The 21,749-nt window shown below is 44.8% G+C and overlaps 1 protein-coding gene across 3 annotated transcripts in view; it reads left to right on the forward strand.

Moving 5' to 3' along the window:
- The window catches only part of OLFM3 (olfactomedin 3), a 59,665-nt gene extending 40,314 nt beyond the window's left edge, over positions 1 to 19,351 (forward strand). For all 3 annotated transcript variants that reach the window (XM_066624262.1, XM_066624263.1, XM_066624264.1), the window contains 2 exons: positions 16,390 to 16,496; positions 18,674 to 19,351. In XM_066624262.1, coding sequence (XP_066480359.1) covers positions 16,390 to 16,496; positions 18,674 to 19,351 — 785 coding nt within the window. The remainder of the gene's footprint in view (positions 1 to 16,389; positions 16,497 to 18,673) is intronic.
- Positions 19,352 to 21,749: the final 2,398 nt, after the last annotated feature.

The following is a 21,749-nucleotide window of genomic DNA, read 5'->3' on the forward strand; positions in this document are numbered from 1 at the left end:
GTATATTACTTAGGCATCATGGAGCCAAGCCATTGGGGGAGTGGGGGTGGGGGGTGTTGCAGTTTATGTACCATGCACATCAATATGTGAATTTGACCTCAGAAACCAGAGCTAACTGGATAACTGGATCCGTTTTGACGTGCACGTTGGGGGAAGAATACCAGGCAAATCTCTAACAAAAACCCTTGACTTCCGACGGGCGGACTTCCCTCAAATGAGGAGGCTGGTTAGAAGGAGGTTGAAAGGGAGGGTAAAAAGAGTCCAATCTCTCCAGAGTGCATGGAGGCTGCTTAAAACAACAGTAATAGAGGCCCAGCCGAGGTGTATACCGCAAAGAAAGAAGGGTTCCACTAAATCCAGGAGGGTGCCCGCATGGCTAACCAGCCAAGTTAGAGAGGCTGTGAAGGGCAAGGAAGCTTCCTTCTGTAAATGGAAGTCTTGCCCTAATGAAGAGAATAAAAAGGAACATAAACTGTGGCAAAAGAAATGTAAGAAGGTGATACTGGAGGCCAAGCGAGACTATGAGGAACGCATGGCCAGCAACATTAAGGGGAATAATAAAAGCTTCTTCAAATATTTTAGAAGCAGGAAACCTGCCAGAGAAGCGGTTGGCCCTCTGGATGGTGAGGGAGGGAAAGGGGAGATAAAAGGAGACTTAGAGATGGCAGAGAAATTAAATGAGTTCTTTGCATCTGTCTTCACGGCAGAAGACCTCGGGCAGATACCGCTGCCCGAACGGCCCCTCCTGACCGAGGAGTTAATAATAATAATAATAATAATAATAATAATAATAATAATAATAATAATAATAATAATAATAATAAAACTTTATTTTTATCCCGCCCTTCTCCCAAAAAGGGACCCAGGGCGGCTAACAACATATAAAACAGATTAAAACATAATTTAACTCAAAAGAGTTAAGTCAGATAGAGGTTAAAAGAGAAGATGTTTCAGACCTCATTGATAAATTAAAGATCAATAAGTCACCGGGCCCTGATGGCATCCACCCAAGAGTTATTAAGGAATTGAAGAATGAAGTTGCAGACCTCTTGACTAAGGTATGCAACTTGTCCCTCAAAACGGCCATGGTGCCAGAAGATTGGAGGATAGCAAATGTCACGTCTATTTTTAAAAAGGGAAAGAGGGGGGACCCGGGAAACTATAGGCCGGTCAGCCTAACATCCATACCGGGTAAGATGGTGGAATGCCTCATCAAAGATAGGATCTCAAAACACATAGACGAACAGGCTTTGCTGAGGGAGAGTCAGCATGGCTTCTGTAAGGGTAAGTCTTGCCTCACAAACCTTATAGAATTCTTTGAAAAGGTCAACAGGCATGTGGATGCGGGAGAACCCGTGGACATTATATATCTGGACTTTCAGAAGGCATTTGACATGGTCCCTCACCAAAGACTACTGAAAAAACTCCACAGTCAGGGAATTAGAGGACAGGTCCTCTCGTGGATTGAGAACTGGTTGGAGGCCAGGAAGCAGAGAGTGGGTGTCAATGGGCAATTTTCACAATGGAGAGAGGTGAAAAGCGGTGTGCCCCAAGGATCTGTCCTGGGACCGGAGCTTTTCAACCTCTTCATAAATGACCTGGAGACAGGGTTGAGCAGTGAAGTGGCAAAGTTTGCAGACGACACCAAACTTTTCCGAGTGGTGAAGACCAGAAGTGATTGTGAGGAGCTCCAGAAGGATCTCTCCAGACTGGCAGAATGGGCAGCAAAATGGCAGATGCGCTTCAATGTCAGTAAGTATAAAGTCATGCACTTTGGGGCAAAAAATCAAAACTTTAGATATAGGTTGATGGGTTCTGAGCTGTCTGTGACAGATCAGGAGAGAGATCTTGGGGTGGTGGTGGACAGGTCGATGAAAGTGTCGACCCAATGTGCGGCGGCAGTGAAGAAGGCCAATTCTATGCTTGGGATCATTAGGAAGGGTATTGAGAACGAAACGGCTAGTATTATAATGCCGTTGTACAAATCTATGGTAAGGCCACACCTGGAGTATTTTGTCCAGTTCTGGTCGCCGCATCTCAAAAAAGACATAGTGGAAATGGAAAAGGTGCAAAAGAGAGCAACTAAGATGATTACGGGGCTGGGGCACCTTCCTTATGAGGAAAGGCTACGGCGTTTGGGCCTCTTCAGCCTAGAAAAGAGACGCCTGAGGGGGGACATGATTGAGACATACAAAATTATGCAGGGGATGGACAGAGTGGATAAGGAGATGCTCTTTACACTCTCACATAATACCAGAACCAGGGGACATCCACTAAAATTGAGTGTTGGGCGGGTTAGGACAGACAGAAAGAAAATAGTTAGACAGACAGAAAGAAAATATTTCTTTACTCAGCGTGTGGTCGCTCTGTGGAACTCCTTGCCACAGGATGTGGTGCTGGCGTCTAGCCTGGACGCCTTTAAAAGGGGATTGGACAAGTTTCTGGAGGAAAAATCCATTATGGGGTACAAGCCATGATGTGTATGCGCAACCTCCTGATTTTAGAAATGGGTTATGTCAGAATGCCAGATGCAAGGGAGGGCACCAGAATGAGGTCTCTTGTTATCTGGTGTGCTCCCTGGGGCATTTGGTGGGCCGCTGTGAGATACAGGAAGCTGGACTAGATGGGCCTATGGCCTGATCCAGTGGGGCTGTTCTTATGTTCTTATGTTAAGGATAAGAAGGGCACTATTTCAGGCTTCTGCAAACTTTACATAACAGCCTTTCAACTTAGCTCTGATTTTTCTAAAATATAGAGGGCAAATGGCTTGCTGACATGAACTGGAATTCAAGAGCCCCTTGCAAAATCTGATAAGCAATAATATAACAGATGCGCTGTAAAGTCTACATGTTGTTATATTTGGTGGGTGGGTGATCACAACTCCACCGAATAATTCCCCGCTTAACAGATGATACATAATGCTGAAGTGCTTTGCCCTTCCACCTCATGTTGTGAAAAACAACTAAGCAGCACTGCATTTAATTAAGCTCAGGATTCTTAGCAGGATGCAGTCAATCACAGAAATTAGAGGTTAAAAATGTCTGAGAAAATAGAGAGCATTTTAAAATGTTTTCATTAAACATGTCAGCTTCTGCCTTCAGTAATGGATTTTGTGACTCCACTTGTCAGGGTGTCTCAAGCTTCTCTAATGACCTAATCCTATAAGGATGTTCTTATGTTCTTATTTTCTTATGTTCAGTGTTGCATGGACACTGGCGTGATGTCCATCATATCCTAAGACCATCCAAGCTACACCACGCCAGCACAGCTCTCCCAGTAATGCTGGTTTGGCCGCCCCAATAACATGGCACAATCCTTCCCTGCAACACTGATGGCATCCATGAAAACCCTGACACAGCCCATCATCCACAGAGCAGCACCCTTACATTGGCACATAATCGGTGCAACATCCGTGCATCATCAGTGTGATGTCCAAGGAGCCATTCATTGCATCCACGCAGCCCCAATGCTGGCGGCCAGAGAAGTGCCACCAGGGTGAACAGACCAGGGGCAGGTGCAGGGCCAATGAGTACCCAACGTTGGGTGGTCTCTCCCCTGCCATCTACACACACACACACACACACACACACACACACAACATGACACTATTTATACCCTGGAGCAAACCTGAAATGAGCGGAGTCCCCAGATGTCTCTCATACTGAAATTTTAGTTCTTAATGAGACAGTATGTATTTGTTGGATTTAAGGGAGTTTTGACTATATGCAATTTTGGCTTTACACATTTGCCTCGGAATGTTACACTTGTGTAAGATGTGAGCCAACTTCATTTTACAATTTTGCGCAACCAGTCAAAAATACAACCAATTCCGATTAAGCCGTTTCTGCCCAAAGTTGCATATACACAAAAGGGATCAGATGTGCACATCTGTGGCTGGGCAAAAATGGGTTAATTACATCAGTTTCTGTTAATGTTCTGCATCACCTAGATTTTGTCTATATTTCACCATACAAAATAAAAGGGTCAGCAACGTCTTATACCTTGGAGTTCCGGGTCATTTTTAGCAAGCCCCATTTCTCAATAAAATGCTTTTTAAGCTGCCTACCTTCCCTCACCCTGACCATACCAGATAATTTTACCATAAATTTCATAACCCAAACACTACCCAATCACTTCTCCACCGAAGGAAGATTACTTCAATTCCTGTGTATGCACTGCAGGCTGTCCCCCAACTGACCATGCGTGACATTTGAACACTGTGTCACATGATCAATGTAGCCAAGCTAAAAGTGAGTGTCATTTTTAAACCTAGTAAAATAAAGAGGAAAAAGTCATGGGGGAATTAATATATCAACTAGGCCCTCTGCCGCCAGCACCAATGCAGTCCCACACACCTCCATTGGGGGCAATCAAACCCCTGCTGGGGGTAAGTAAAATTATTTTGCACTGGCCTTCTGGTAGCCTGCCCGATCTCCAATGGGTCTCCTTAGACATAAACCACCTGTTTTGGTGGCATATGTCCGAAGAGAAAAACGGAGCGAAGAAGAGATTTAAAAGTACACCGTTGCCACTGGGTCCACACCTCCCACCTCCTCTTCATCCCTCCCTGCCCAGACCTCCTACTCCCTTCCTCCCCACAGCCCACCCCCACCATTGACTTACCAGCACAGGTCTCCAGCTTGGCCCCTACTGCACAGCCAGCACCACTTGCCATTTCTGGCAGAAGCCAGTTGCCCACCGTATGGTGTTACGTATTACGATGTTGTAGGTCAAGCTGCACTGCCAGAACACTAATTCTGGCAGCACAGCCCAATCACAAAAATTGCAAGTGCATAACAATTCAATTGCACTGCCATTCAGGGGGCGAAAGAATCACAATTTCCCCCCTCATTCTGACAATGAAGCATGTTTTAAAAGATCTCAATTCATCATGAGAAAAAAAAAATATTTAGTAAATGGCAGGAAAATACAGAATTATCCCACACTTCAACCTCTCTTATCAAGCTCTACCTGCTTTAATACACTGTGGTCAGAATCTGAAAAAAAAACTTTTTTCAGCCATATAGCATATCAAAATGATGTGATATCAATATCATGCATGCCCATTTTCCTGGAGGAAGTCTTCTGAACCAGAGGTAGAAAATGATGTCTAAAGCCAGTTTTCCATTTAATAATTAATTTCCAGCATTTCCTTTTATGCTAAAAATAGCACAGAGATGATGGAGTAAAAGTACATGAAAGGAACCGTCTCAATGAAATCTCTTTTGGCTTCTTCTCTTGTCACTTCAAATACTTATTCACATGCCATCTCACCAATGGAAACAACACCAGTGCAGACAGCCCTTATGGAATAAACCCTGTGGTCGGAGGTTGGGGTTTTAGATTGACAGAAGAAGCTGCATGTATGAGGTGCATGTTCTCACGTGGCAACTGTGACCATAATAATAAAGGGCCTTGTGGTATCATCAAGACTAGAAAGCAGTCATTTAATTTCCTCTTGCAAATTCATTCTGCCGCTGTTTTCCTATCTATACTCTCGTATACATTTACCTGATAACTGAGGATTTTCCCTTCATGCTTCTGATGGATTGTATACCACAAAAGGTTCTGTTGAAATAAGCATGTTAAGTCTTTGAGGTGCTGCCACTGGCGAAACGGAGAGGGGTCAGGGGGCAAATGCCTGGGAAACCACCCAAGGGGAATGCCGCGACCCCCTCCCCCACTGCCTGGTGGGATTTTTTGTTTGTTTCGTTTCATTTTGCAGGTCTTTTGAGGGCCTTCTGAGGCCTCCAAAGGGCCTTCAGAGGCCTCCTGAAGGCGTAAAAATATCATTTCTGGTTTTTGGCAAAAATTGGAAGTGACATTTTTAGACCTTCCAGAGGCCTCAAAAGGCCTTCTTGGGGCTGCAGAGGCCATGGACACCCTCTCTGGTGCTCAGAAGGCTTCAGGATGTGCCTGGTGGGGTGGGGTGGGGTGGGGTGGCATGGGGGTGGCATTTTGTGATCCAGCAGCACAGAGGCTAGGATAGGAATTGGGTGCCAAAATACTTTCTGTTGTTTCTGCTGCTACAGACTAATACAGCTATCCCTCTGGAAGCTGCAACCATGATGGAATCACCTGGTTGGTATGGGATAGCTACCAGAGATGAAAATGTCCAATGAGGGCCAAATTAAATGAGCAGGTCGAGATCCATGATCAGACCTTTCTGATCTGTAGCCATGGATAGCACACTTTTTGATGAAGTCTTTGGTACTTCTATTCGTACATTTGCTTCCCCATGGGTCCAGTGGCAGCTTCAGGGGCTGATTGATATCTGAAAAATGACAAGAGGGAAAGATAAATCCCTTTCCTCAGTGCCGTGGTTTTAATCCAATTTGGAGGCCCTTCTCATGGCTGTTTTTAAAACATTTTTAAAGAGGTGGGAGATGTGATCACGAATCTCCATTGTCTCATTGAGTTCGGCCTTCAACATACGATTTGCATTGGAAAACACACTGCATAATGTTTATGAGTTCTTCAGAACAATGCTTCTTAGCATACTGTTAGATTGTAAGTTGATCAGGGCAGAGGCTTGCCTGTTTCATTTATGTCGACTTAATGAAGCACCAAGTGTAGCAATGCATCATAGATAATGAAAGCAGCAACAATAATATTTGGAATGAGAACAGACTACAATATTTTATTACAAAGCGTGTTGTGATAATAGTACAGACCAGGGAGACTCAAAAGTGAGGAGGCTTTTCACATAACCCTTTCAAGTAATGGCAACTGCAGATTTCAATCAGACTATGTCAGAGTTTCTCAAACTGTGGTTCGGGAACCCTTGATGGGTCATGACATGATTTCTGGTGGGTCCCACAGAGCCTCCAATGAAAACATGAGTGATGGAAAGAGCAGAAAACTAATTCTAGAAAAGAACTAGAAAACTAAAGAGCAGAAAACTAATGAAAGCAGCAGCAATAATATTTGGAATGAGAACAGACTACAATATTTTATTACAAAGCGTGTTGTGATAATAGTACAGACCAGGGAGACTCAAAAGCGAGGAGGCTTTTCACACAACCCTTTCAAGTAATGGCAACTGCAGATTTCAATCAGACTACGTCAGAGTTTCTCAAACTGTGGTTCGGGAACCTTTAATGGTCATGACATGATTTCTGGTGGGCCCCACAGAGCCTCCAATGAAAACGGATGATTAAAACGAGTGATGGAAAGAACAGAAAACTAATTGCCTCAAGCCCTGAAGCTGTTCAAAAATCTGACAGCTGCTAACTGCCCTGCAAAGAGCTATATGCTTGCAAACTGCCTGCAGTTTGCAAGCATATAGGGAGATAAATATTTGAGCATCCTTTTTCTGATGCGCTTTTTCCCAAGTCCCTCAAAGACAGGTAGTGGGGGCAGGTGAAGGCTGGGTCACATAACTAAGCCCTCAAGCCTAAAGACTATTCATTAGGACTCTGCCTCATTACAAGAAATGGATCAAGGTTTTTTAAAAAATATATAAAGTCTCATGGAGTAAAAAAATCCTTTCCACAGACTTTAAGACCACATTCAACTAGTGAGCTCTCCCTTAACATTTTGTCCTTGAATATGAAGGGCATTATCAAAGGACTGAGATAATGAAAACACTAGAAGGAAAGATGTAAAAGCTCCTCTAAAAGACAGACGGTGAAGAATAAAACACATTATTGTAGCCAAAAGTTACTAAGACCCTAAGCCTGGGAAATTTAGGTTAAAATCTGGCTTCTATAAAAGCCCACTCCATATGTATATATACCCAGATACTTTCTAATCCAAAAATCAGCTCACTGATTTTTATCATACCCCCAATTACCTAATCAACCATCTGTTCCATCTAACTGCTGTCCAGTTCCATACTTCTTAAAGGCACTTGTTGTTCCTCCCTGCTCTCCATTAAACCTTAGAATCCTGGTGTTTTTAAGAACAGGGGTCCAAGCCTGGTGCTAAAAAGTTTGGGAACCACTGATCCATGTTATCTTTTAACTTCCCTAGCTCAGGATGAGGTGGTCATGAGCATGCTGACACCATATTCCAAGGTCTATGGGCTTCTCACCTTCCCTGCATGCCCCAATGGCTACTGCATACCTCTTGTGTCTGTGCCACTTGAACACCAGCCTGAGGTGACTGGGCCCACATGTAGCCAGGGCCTTGAACTGACTCCTCCCCTTTAGCAATTCCTTTTGAGATCCTAAACCTATTATGGAAGACTCTGAGAGCCCAATCTTGGGCTCGGTGCACCAGCTCACCGCTGGCGCACACTGCCACAAATGTGTCATAAGGCACGTTTGCGGGCCCTACCGCCAGGAAAGTGCCAGTGGTAGCCCAGCACCTCCAGGAGCCTTCTTCAGCAGTGATTCTCAATGTTTGTCCCTTGCAGTACCACTTCACGTGGTCCACCAGCTGGGAATACCACCAGAAGTAACTGGTGATGTCATTGCCAGTTACATCTGGGTTGGGAGGCCAGATGTGATACAACAAATACCAATAAGAGATTCAGGGTGGAGAGGAGGGCTTTTATGAGTGCACAAAAAGCACACTTTGGAACTCTGCCTGCCAAACCAAGTCTTTCTACTGATGTTTGTTGTGTTGCGCTGCTGGGCTTGCTGCCAGGCAGCTGGTGTCCAGGGGTCCTGCACGTTCTACCAGACACCACCTTACGTACCACCGGTGTTGCCCATACCACTGGTTGAGGAAACACTGTTCTACAGGATTCTTTAGAGAGCCTCTAGGAATAATCCCAACTGACCTCTGGGGTGGGACAACAGAAGGAGGCCAGCTCAGATACTTCCTCCTGCAGCCAGGCCAGCAGCCAACAAACCTGGAAGGAAGGGTGGATTGGGAGAAATGAATGCCTTCCAGCCAACCGACCAGATCACCATCACTGTTTTCTGGCAACAGCCCAGGCAAGTCCGCATGGCAGTGACTGGTAGCAGCAATTGGGTGGGTGAATGAGTGGAGCTTCCTCCCACCTTCTTCCCAGTGTCATCTCCCTTTTCTTAGACCAGACCAGACCAGACTAGTGAGTGGGGGGGAGGTGAGAAGAAGCAAGTAAACATGCTCCAACAATGGCTCCAAACTGGCCATTGGCTGAAGGCCCAGGACACCCTGGTGCACTCTGCATAAACTGAAGAGTCAGGTCCCCATGCCAGAGGATAAATGAGGGGCATGCCAATTAGATATTGGCACATTTGGGACAACTGGGGGAGGGAAGGGAGATGGAGGCAGGGCTACATGAACAGGGGAAGTATAATATTTTTCCAGGTACTTAAACTTCATCAATGTAGTTCAAAATTAAATATAAAACCATGTTCTCCTATTGCTTCTCCTGAAAAAGCAGCACAAGTACTTAACCCTTGCAGGGGAATATATAAAGTTCCCCAGGGATATAAGCATCCTGGAAGTGAAGCCTGTTCTAGGAGCTAAGATGGTTCATCTTCATACGGGAATGAAAGACAGATGCATTCTTATCCTGCGTTGCAGGCTCTGGGCCGAACTGCTATTCCAACTGGCTCGGAAGCACAGCCCCAGCTCCCAATTAATTCCTGGTCACCTCCACCGTGGTAGAAAATGTATTTGGCAGATGGTTTCTACAGCCTACCATTCTCCCTCAAAGTATAGCTGTACATCCAGAATTATATTAATTATGTATTATAATGTATATTATATCCCTAACAGATAGAAGGAGTAGAGGCATTTGTTCAACTGACAATCCTCTGCTTTCAAAACATGGGTAAAAAATCATGTTATTAGTAATACTAAGGAGTCATTTCCAGCTAGTACTATTCAGATGAAAATCGCTGAAGATCTAATGCATTCATAGTTGCCAATCTTTGCAGTTCATTTCAGAGGTGACAGAAGGGCATAGCAGGGGATGATTCCTTTATCTCCTCTAGTACCTTCACCCCTGCCATGATGGCAATGTTCTAATGTTTTTAAACCATCCTCTTCCTGTGTTTTCCAAAGGAACAGAGGAAATTATAATTGTCTTTAGCCTTCTGTATGCTCTTAAAATGCATTGCCTCAAGAATCATATGGCCCGATCCTATGGGCTGTTTCGGATGGCACTGCCGTTCTCATTTAAAATTTGAAAGCTAACATTTGCTGGAGATTTTCCTAACCTGTGAAGGCACCAGGTCCCAGGGCACACAGCACATCTAAGACCCTGGTGGTCCAGACCACAAAACCCTTTCAAGGACTATCTGTGAGTATTTTTACAAAAGGGGATCATTTGTGATGTTTAGCAGGATCCTTGCTGTGCATCTGTCTGGATTTTAAACTATTTGGCTGAGGGCCAGGCCTAGGAACAAGGAACCCTCTTGTATAGACCCCTGAGTACAAGTAACTACATTTTACACTTAGTATTTCAAATGAGATTAGAACTTGCTTCTTCGGGCCTTGATTGTACCAATCACAAAAAGATTGATGTGTTCCCTGTCGAACTGCAAAAGAAAACTCATTGCTTCACGCATGAATTATTCACAGCTCCTAATGTTTACTATTGAAACAAATGGCATCTTTGGACTTCCTTGCTGGAACGCTGTGCTAAGGTTGGATGAAAGGAAAGGATACTCATAATGTCAGAGTTGTAGATTTACAGCATCACTGACATCAGCATTAAACTGAATTGAGGCTGCATTTGAAGACTGTGTAGATACCGCATTTACTGACAAACAGCCCAATCCTATCTAAATTCCTCACAGTGGTGCGCTGGCACAGGTATGGGCAATGCTGCATTCCATGGGGAACTTTTGACTACTAAAGGTCTCCTTGGGGTAAGGTGACATTTGTCCCCTTGCGCTGGAGGAAGCCCCAGCAGCCAAAATGGATCAGACCTCCGTCAGTAATATTGCTGGCTTTATGGCACTTTTATGACAGTGCGCACTGATGGGGCACTTACTCCACCAATGCACCAGCTCAATCGGATTGGGTCATGAATTGTTTATATCTTGAGAATGTTTTCTGCTTTTGGTTTTAGCCCTCCTGAGTGGTTTGAGTAAAGAGATTTAATATCAAAAGAAAATAGAATTAATAGTACATGAACATGTTAGATTGCTATTTGGGGGAACAATTTTCCAGGGCCATGTCCTGAATGGAGGCTAGGGCTGGCCACAACCAGGGTTGCCCTGTAAGCAGTGGTTCAACTTTGTTTCAATTCACTAATGAGTCACATTGATCAGCCTCTCCTTGAATGGAATAATAGCTAAAGAAAGCAATTGACATGAATTACTGGTTGCATATGCTCCAAGGAATTAGTCAATCATTAGGGAGAAGTTCTGTGAGAACCAGATGGGGGATTGTATTTCCTTCATTTCTTTTGTGTCCTGATCTTAGAGTTCCTGCCTGACCCATCCATCAATGCAGAACCTCACTCATTATGTTCTCAAGGTCAGTGCTTAGCAAGCCAGTTGATGGGGGGTGTTCTCAGAGTAATTTTCTCTTTCCAGAGGGGGTCTTAAGTGGCTCAAAATAGTCCATCATACTGAACACTCACACTGAGATGTACTTCAGGGCCTACCTTGTCATTCTGAGCAGTTTCCTGCATGCAAATGCAGGGGGTGCAGCTGCTGAAACTTGGACAGCTGTGAAGGCTCATTAATCAAGGGCACTTTCTTTCCTGCTTTTTCCCCTTTATATCAAGGAAGGTAGTTTGCACGAGTCAGCGCTTTTCCCCATTTACCTGTGACAACGCTTTTCTAAACCTCAGAAAGACATCTTGGGTGTTCACCTCTGGAAGATGTTCTGAGTCCTGCAGAGGCACTGCGTATCAACCTCTGCAACCTCTGCAAGCTTCAGAATGGCTATTTGGGCCAAAAAAAATGCAACTACCAGTTTCCTCAGAAAACCAGAAATTTTTAATGTCTATGGGGCATTAGGAGACCCCTGAGGGCTTCCATGGGCCTCAGAATGCCTTATAAAGCAATAAAAAATGTCACTTACAGCTTCCCAAAGAAATCAGAAGTCACTTTTTTTGGCCCAAACAACCATTCTGAAGCTTGCAGAAGCACAGCTCTAGTCAGGTTCAGAGGGGCATCAGGGATGGGAGGGGCATCCCTGATTATCTGTGGCTTTGCGTAACTGCGGGAGGGGGTGGTTCTGAAACAGGTTCTGATACCAGGGCACGCCTGTACTTTTATGTTCCATATTAGAAGTGCAAGAAGTTCAGCAAGCATTTCTTTTTTGTGGGGATGACTGTACATTGGAGTGTGGCTCTATTGCCCTATAAAATTGGCATCTAACTATACCTGTACTAAGTCGCAAGGGTAAAAAAAACAAAAACCGTTTAGCAATGTCTTAACAGGAAGGAGATAGAATTTGTGTCTACCTTTCAGGAAGATTTGAGTCAGAAACAGCCACCCTTGACCCCAAAAGAGCAAATGCGAGAAAGAACTTTCAGAAGACACTGTGCTGTCTTATGGCTACAATGACACAAAGGCAGTGGTGGGATTCAGCAGGTTCTCACCTACTCTATAGAACCCCTACCTAATCCAGCTGTTGGTTCTAAGAACCGTTTGCTGGCCAGGGAGCTTGAGATGTCAGGCTAACTCTCCTGGGGGCAGCAGCCGTGCAGGGCCAACCCGTCCCGGGGGAAAGGGGGTCGCTCCCAGCGGGTGCCGAGGCTGCTGGGGCTGAAGGGGCGAGCTGGATGCGGCCAACTGGAGTCTCCTGCGACGCGGCTGCCGCTCACCAGCCCTTGCGAGCTCGCTTTCGCAGCTCCTGTGAAAGGGCGCGAACAGCCGGCGCGCCTGCAGATGCAGCCTGCTGACGAGGGCGAGAGAAGCAGCCCAGCTGCCCGCCCCACGCCTCCCCTCCCCGGCCAAGCTGGCCGACTGGCGAGTAGACTGCTCCTGCGCCTGGAGGCTCCTTGGGCTCAGCTCTCCCGGTGGGTCGGGGGTGCAATGAAGAGGAGGGTGCCAGAGCAGCTCCTGCCCAAAGAGCCCCCGCTGCCCCCGAGGGCGAGTCCCCCCGCCACACATCCATGGACACACAATGGAACTTACCTCTGGGTAGGCACTGAGCAGAATCCTAACCAGGTCTACTCAGAAGTAACTCCTATTTTGTTCAATGGGGCTTACTCTCAGGAAAGTGTGGTTAGGATTGCAGCCACTGTCAATCAGAAGGCTGGAAGTCAATCAAAAGGAAGCATCTCATCCTCCTCACTGAGGCTGCAATCCTATCCACACTTTCCTGGGAGTAAGTCCCTTTGGCTATAATGACTTACTCCTGAGTAGACATGCATAGGATTGTGCTCAAAGGCTGCACTCCTAGCCACACTTTCCTGCGAGTAAGCCCCTTTGGCTAGAATGAGACTCTATAATGAGTAGGCATGCATAGGCTTGGGCTCTCATGCTGCAGTAAGCTCTATTGATTATAATGGGACTTACTTCTGAGTAGACAGGCATAGGGATTGTGCCCTTATTTCCCACAAGCACAGGACTGCACCATGGGGTTGGTTTTCATCCTTGGGGTTTGGGAATGCAGTTTTGTGCCTGGGATCTTTTCATTGCAATATGTGTTGTTACACAACGATTGTATAATACACTATCAGACACATAGAGGCAATGCTCCCACAGCTGAAATTCCTCAGGTTAAAAAAAGGCAGGAATGTGGCACAAAACATTACTTCATTAAGGGTACTATCCTATGCAGGTCTTCTCAGAAGTAAGTCCTATTGTGTTCAATGGGTCTTACTCCCAGGAAAGTGTGGATAGGATTGCAGCCTTTGCACAGAATCCTATGCATATCTACTCAGAAGTAAATCTCATTATAGCAATGGGGCTTATTCCCAAGAAAGTGGAAGTAGGATTGCAGCCTTAGGGCACAATCCTGTGCATGTCTACTCAGAAGTAAGTCCTATTGTGCTCACTGAGGCTTTCTTCTAGCACCTGTGCAGTCACAATGCAGCCCTGAGGTAAGGGAACAAATGTTCCCTGCCCCCCACCACAGGATGCAGTGCATGCGCTATTGGTACAGCTGCGCTGGCACTGGAAAATTGGATAGGATTGGGTCCTAAGTCCTCTTAACTGTAACTTTCCAGCACCAAGTCCTGGAGGCCTCCTTGTGACAAGGGAATGTTTGTTCCCTTACCTCGGGACTGCAATGTGGCTGCATTGGCTCTGGAAAGTTGGATAGCCCTTAGGCTGCAATCCTACTCACACCTGGGAAGCAAGCCCAATTGACTATATAATGTGATTTACGCCTGTGTAGGCTTGCATAGGATTGGGCTGCTATTCCCAGGTAAGTGTGCTGAGGATGGTACAGTTAGCATTGCTCCTTCTCTAGCAGGAAAGTTCCTTTAGGATTGCAGAGTTGGAAGTTGGAGGGGGAAGCTTTAGAGTTCATTGGAATTCTTTTTGGGGCTGGGTGGTAAAAGCAATAGAGCAGCATTTCTCAACCAGTAGTACTCATACCACCAGTGGTACTTGAGGTGGTGCCCAGTGGTACTCATGGCAGGACCCCCCCCCCCCCCAGACCTCCACTGCCTGGCAGTGAGACCAGCAATACAATGCAACAAACAGTGGTAGGAGGCTCAGTTCTGCTTTTCTTGCACTCAAAAAAGCTCTCCCATCTACCCTGGGAGCCCAGTCCTATGCATGTCTACTCAGAAGTAAGTTCCATTATAGTCAATGGGACTTACTACCAGGAAAGTGTGTACTGTACAGTATAGGAGTGCAGCCGTAATCTTTCAACTTCCTTTGCAGCAGACAACTGAAGCTGAGTTGCTCATTGCTCATTAGGACATGGAACCTGTTGTTAATTTATTTGAATCCCACCACTGCACAAAGGCATAGACTCATCTCACTTCCCCCTCCTCTTTGTGTTACAGATATGCATTCAGCCCAGTTTCTGAAATTATTCCAGGAAGCATGGACAAAACAGGGCCACAACATGGGCCAATTAGAGTTACATCTTCTCTGACGATGACAGTTTGGATTTGTGTCCATTGTGTGCCTTTGCTAGGGGGTGAAGAATCAATGAGAGATATTGCAAGGCGGTATCTCCCAGTTTTATACATACAAATAATGGCTGTTTTTCATCACCTAGGACTAGTTTTGTAGCACTAGATGTTACTGGAGAAGGGATGAAGAGGAGGAGACCAGACGTTGCTGCATTTGGCAGCAGCCAAGCATCTCCTGTAACATCTAGCTTCAACCTATGTAGTTCATGGGTTTTAGTGTCTATTTAGTTTGTATGTGTTTCCATTATATCCATTTTCTCCGGCAATGGCTCGAGTGCCTGAAGGCAGCTTATCCAAGCATTAGCCCCATTATAACTGAATGAAATGGGCTCAGATGATCTAGTGCATTCATTACCAGCAACTTAAGAGCAGATATTGAAGTAATAACTTGGCCAATGCAGTCAAATTGCACACGCTATCCTGTTTGTCTCCAATCTGACCTACATTGTTATATGCCAGATTGAACATTGTGTTGCTAAAGTGCAACTTCTGTTGCACCCCGTCCCTAGAACGCTTGCTGAAATGTGAGGTATAAAAAGAAAATATCTACAGGAAATGCTTTTAAAAATACAGAGGTTTTTGACATTTAAACATTTAAAAGATCCAGGATAGACCTTTTCTGTGAATCTTTACCATGCTACTCAGAAATCTGAAATGCCCCCACCTACTTATATCTGCAGGAAACCTTTAAACGGGAACATAGTTGTTTGCAAATAGTTGGTGGGATTGAAGTTGGGCGATTGTTCTTGCATTTAGCCTTTTCAGCCAAAGGTATCCAAATCCATCCCTGCAAAAAGACAAGGCCTTCTCCAGTGGGCTCTCCAGTGGTCAGTACTCCATCGGTGCGGTAGCTCCTCCCTCTCAGATAGGCAGGTCAGACAAAAGTCTTCCTGAGGGGAAGGACTCCCACCGCTTCCCCAGACTGACCTTGCCTTTAGGAGCCAAGTTGGGCAAAGTCATTCTGCTGGCCAGCGAGGCTGACCAGCTCTGCTTTAGATTCTGCGGGGCACACAGCCTCTTTCTCCTGACCTGTGGAGTCTCAGAGCCCCTTCTCTAGCATGGCGCTGCCTTGCAACTCTTCCTCGGCCGTCCTGCCTACCTCAGGCATGCTACCTCCAGCACTTGCAGAGATAAAAGTGGAAGACAAACTGCCTGTAGTTTACTTGAGCATTACGGGGCTAAATCTAGAATATTCTTATGGGATGGAGTACGACTACATTTGTGGATTAAACATTTCTAAAGCTCCCAGGGACGAAATAAAATGGCATCGGGCTTGCTTCCTGCTTGCAGCTTACCCGTTGATTGGGACAAAAAGCAAATGGTCAATGTCACAGTCTTGGATAGACTGGTTATTCTTTTCACACTCCATAGAACTGGACAAAGACTGCTGTCGACATATGTTACTGTTTGTTTGGGCTTTCCTCAGATTCGCTTTGTTATTCTAATTTCAGCATGTGGCAAACTGATGAAGATCACTGGCCCTATCACAGTCAAGACATCTGGAACCCGCTTTGGAGCCTGGATGACAGATCCACTAGCATCAGAGAAAAACAACAGAGTATGTGGCTTTTATTCCCCCCTTACTGGATGCTAAGCAGGGATCCTCCCAATTAGCCAATGAATAGTCTTATACAGAGTCAGGCCATAGGTCAGGGGTGGCCGAACCACAGCTTATGAGCCACATGCGGCTCTTTGAGCTATAATGTGCAGCTTGCAGAAATGCTTGGCTGGGCTTCTTTTTGCATCACAATTAATATAAGGGGTAAATAAAAAATTGTCAAGCTGTATTTATTTATTATTTACCGGGAATATACTGAAAGTTCACTGGATTAAAACATAAATTTAATGTTCCTGGTGAGTAATATTTAAGAATTTAAATTCCTCTTAAATACTCAGACTCTCAAACATCTGAAGTTTATCATATGTGGCTCTCATGTTAAGCACGTTTGGCCACCTCTACCATAGGACCACTTGGTCCATCTCACCTAGTATTGTCTGCCTTACCTGGCACTGGCTCTACAAAGCCTCAAGCTTTTTCTAACACCGGCTGCCTGAGGTAGCTTTAAGTGGAGATGTCAGAGATTGAACCTGACATCTGTTTTGCCAAATCCCAATCCACTGGGCCTTGCAAGCCAGTCCAATCAATCAGAGTTGCCAATAAGCCAAGTTCCAGTCCAAAGTCAGGTTCCAGGTAGATCAGTCCAATCAATCAGGGTATCCAAATCAAAGTCCAAAGCCAAAGTCCAGTCACAATCCGATTCCCGATTCCATAAACCCAGTCAATCAGTCAGTCTCCTCTCCTACCTCCAACCTGCACTCCTTCAAAACCCACCAACCCTTTCTGCCTCAGGTGCTCCTTATATCCCTGAGGGCCTTATTACCTTCCAGTGGCTCCAGCTGTGCAGCACACTCTGCTGGATGCCCAGGTCTTACCCTTAAAGGGGCCACTGCTGACACCACATCTACCTCCTCACCAGATCTCCCGCAATTCCAATACAACATCTCAACATGCAAAGGATGTGGTCTACTAATGAGCCATGTCCCCAGCAAAGCAGAACTTGGCACACTGTTGTACACGTGTACAACATACACATGTTATTCTCTGCATATGTTTACATGTGTTCATTTAAAAACAAAATCCAGGGACTGGACCCCTCAAATTTCAGTTGCACATACTGCTATAGTTACGCTGAATATAATGTAAAATAGTATGCACATATAGATCAACAATCTGTGTACAATATGTTGTGTCCCATGAATAGCCCTCATAAGTTTAGGAAATGGTGGGGTTGAGATGCCAAGTTAGTCCAAAGTAAATGTGCAAAGTGGACAAAGGAGAATGGAAGTTTAGGCTGAGGAAGAGAGATGAGATCAGTGCGTTCTTTAACTTGCTTGGCTGTGCTGTGTTTAAAAAACTGTAGATATTGGGAGAGAAAAGAGTCTTGTTTGTGTGTGTTCACTGAATGTGCATAGGAGCTGGTATTGCAAACTCTTATCCCTAACATATGTGCATTTGTGCCTTATCTGAGAAGACCAGTACAAGCACACCGGAACCCTGCCTGAACACAGAGAGAGAGCCCATGCTCATACAGGTGTCTCTTCAGACCACACAGCTGATATATGTTAGTCTAGGATATAATCCACTACTACAGTATTGCTCCCTCAACACACTTGTATTTGTAGATAGCATTCAAAAAGGATTATAGCGAAGACCACAGTCATATGTTCGCTGGTGTGGTTGCCAGCCCCTGCCTTTGCTTCCATGCCAATCTGGATAAGCAAAGAGACTTTGTCTAAAGTAGCTTGTCTTCCGTGTATGTTTATACAGCACACAAGTGAAGCCCAGCTCCTTTGGGAATGTGTAGCTTATTTATTGTTTAAACACAAAAACAAGAGAAACTGCAGGGGCAGATCGTGATGGAGATGGTGATGACCATGCTGAGTACATATAAAGGGAGTCCAAGGCCATAATCTCAAGCGCCACCTAAAAGTTATTCTGATTATCTATGGGATTGCAATGTCCTGTGTGTAGATGGGCAACTTCAAGCTTTTGATGTCCAGCAATCAGCAGGATGTGAAGACAAGGAGTTCCTTTGCCTTCATTCAACTTTTGCATGGTCAACAGAATAGAACCAAATTTCAGGGGGGATATATCAAATGTACTTGAAAGAACAACTTGGTTTGAAATGATACTTGTTCAACAGTTCACAGTTTCTTCTTCCTTTCGCTTTTCAGGTCTGGTACATGGACAGTTACACCAACAACAAAATTGTCCGCGAGTACAAATCCATCGCAGATTTTGTCAGTGGAGCGGAGTCAAGGACATACACTCTCCCTTTTAAGTGGGCAGGAACCAATCACGTGGTCTATAATGGGTCTCTCTACTTCAACAAATACCAGACCAACATCATCATCAAGTACACCTTTGAGAACGGAAAGGTGCTTGCTCAGCGTAGTCTGGAATATGCTGGCTTTCACAACGTGTACCCATACACCTGGGGTGGCTTCTCAGATATCGACCTGATGGCAGACGAAATTGGCCTGTGGGCCGTATACGCAACCAACCAAAATGCTGGCAACATCGTCATTAGTCAGCTAAACCAGGATACCTTAGAAGTAATGAAAAGCTGGAGCACTGGATACCCAAAGAGAAGTGCTGGAGAATCCTTTATGATATGTGGCACCCTGTACGTCACCAATTCTCACTTAACCGGAGCCAAGGTCTACTACTCGTATTCCACGAAAACCTCCACATACGAATACACAGACATACCCTTTCATAATCAGTACTTTCATATATCCATGCTTGACTACAATGCCAGAGATAGGGCTCTGTATGCCTGGAATAATGGACACCAGGTCCTGTTCAATGTCACACTTTTCCACATAATTAAGACAGAAGACGACACATAAGTTCAACGTTGAATCTGGCCACCCAAAGCAGTGTCATTTGCGCTGAACTCAAAAGCATCCTGCTGGGTTTCTCTTAAGTTCTTTTTCTGAGTAAGAATTCTTAAGTTCTTTTTCTGAGTAAGTAACAAAACAAAACAAAAAGCTTTTTCTACAGTATAATGTATTCCAAATATGGCGGAGCCTTTCTTTAAAACAACCTGGTTGGAATTACAGGTATCTTTCTTAACTCTACACAAAGGCCTGCCATGACTTTGTCATGGAAAGCACTCAAGTTGATTTCAGTGGCTAAAGACATTGTTTAAAAATAAAAAAAAAGATTAATGATCTGCCTTATATTAGAGTCAGAGACTAATGGTGGCTTAAACTGCATGAATGTCTTTTTCTACCATACATCATTTTTAGGGGGGAAAAAATCTGGCCAATTGCTCAACATGGGCATTAATTTGGACAGTGAACGGAAACAGAATGAACATCAATCTTCTTTGTTTTAAAAAAAACTCTTTCAAAGTTGAATATTTAAGAATTTGATTTCTTTAGGGGTGAAAGAAGTAAAATACCATTGGCTGTTACACAATGTCAGAAACGGTGCTGTACAGTCTGTTTTTAAACCTCTTGCAAGGAATTTCTCGATGATCTGTATTTATACCATTGTGTCCACCATTGTGCAATTGTATCTCTTCACTTCTGTGAAAGTCAACTATTTTTTATAAAATATATTGGAAGTTTAATCACGGTTCTGGTTACGGGTTCGTTTTGAAACGTGCTGATATGAAAGTGCTACAGTCACGGAGGTCTTCGTTGCCCAGGCTATCGCCTTGTGTTGACTTCAGTAATACAGATTTTTCACTCATTCTGCTCGTGCTAGGGATTATCTTTAAAAATAGATTATTAGGATGATTTGCCTGAATGTAAACAATATGTGACTGTGCAAAAACTGGGGTCTTTGTTTTCCGTGCTGCTGTCATGTTTGCACATTTCAGTGGTTGCCTTTGCACTCAATCTGTCCCTGATCTTACTGAGTTTCTTTTCCCACCATGATCTATAGTTTCTCCTATATATTCCTAGTTCAACAACAACTATTCTTGCTGTGTCATATTTGTTCATTCATTGTTACCACATGGATCCCTCAAAATGTAAAAGACAAAGAAAATAGGCTAAGATTTCTGTCTACCAGCTTAGGGCCCAATCCTGAAACTGGTGGCTCCAGCCGTGCCAAAATGGTGACCGCAGGATCCTGTGGGTGCTGCAGCTATCACCAGGGTCTCCTTGGCGGAAGGGACCATTTGATCCCTTCCTCCAGGCAGACTGCAGCTGGCAGCAATGGGTTTTCTTGGTTAGGCACTCATGTTTTAACGGGCGCAGAGTCGGGGGGGGGGTTCAGGATGTGACGGCAGATGCCGCCACCATCTCCAATCCCCTCGCAGGCCCGATCCACCCCTCCCCTTGCCCAGTTCCACCCTCTCCATGCCTTTGCTCAACTACCCCCACCCCAAAAAGCCACTTCACCATCCAGCAGTCTCACCTCCAGCAGTGGTGCGGCATCCTCTTCGTGGCGCTGGCCAAACACCAGTGCTCACTCCTTGCCGGGTGCTGCGAACATGCTTCATGCCACATTCGCAATGCCTGGAGCCAGCACTGAGGTTCAGCGCCAGCTTCAAGATTGGGCTGTGCTTACTTTAAAAAGCCTAATTGAGGTGTGAACGGGTCGGTTGATGTGCATTCCAAAAATCTGTGATACACATAATATACTGAATTCCAAATGGAAGGTGTTCAGTACAAAAGAGTATTAGACCATGTTCCCAACCCTGTGATCCTTTTTATATCTCACCGTTCTTCCAGGATGGGACTCAACATGGCATACCAAACCCAGACCTACTTAATTCCAGCAAGGTTGATGTATCTGTGTCTTCAGACCTTCAGATATGCCTTGAGCATCTCTTGGCAGTATCTAAAACTGCTTGATTTGCAGAGTGGAGAAGAGGTATGCAGCCTGAGAATGCCAGAGACAGTTAAAAACCATGCTGCATAAGCACATTTCCTGCATATCTCTCATTTGATCAGGTCTCAAAGCGGCCCATACAATGCACACTGAATATATGAGATCAGCGTTCTATTCCATATCCATCTACACTGCAAACACTCATCCCACCGCAAGAGTCCTGTTTGAGATGAGAGTGGTATTATCTATTCAATTAATTAATTAATTAATTAATTAATTAATAATTAATAATTCAATTTTTACACTGGAAATGGAGATGTAGCACTTGTGCAATTCAGCCTTGGATGATTAAATATGTAGGTGAAAGCCATCATATTAAATCCTAAGTTTTTCACCAATGGCCCAATTCTAGCCCTCTCTCCTGCCGGCATAACAAGTATTGCACTGACAGAGGCTGCT

This window comes from Tiliqua scincoides, chromosome 4 (assembly GCF_035046505.1).
Source record: "Tiliqua scincoides isolate rTilSci1 chromosome 4, rTilSci1.hap2, whole genome shotgun sequence".
Lineage (NCBI taxonomy): Eukaryota > Metazoa > Chordata > Lepidosauria > Squamata > Scincidae > Tiliqua > Tiliqua scincoides.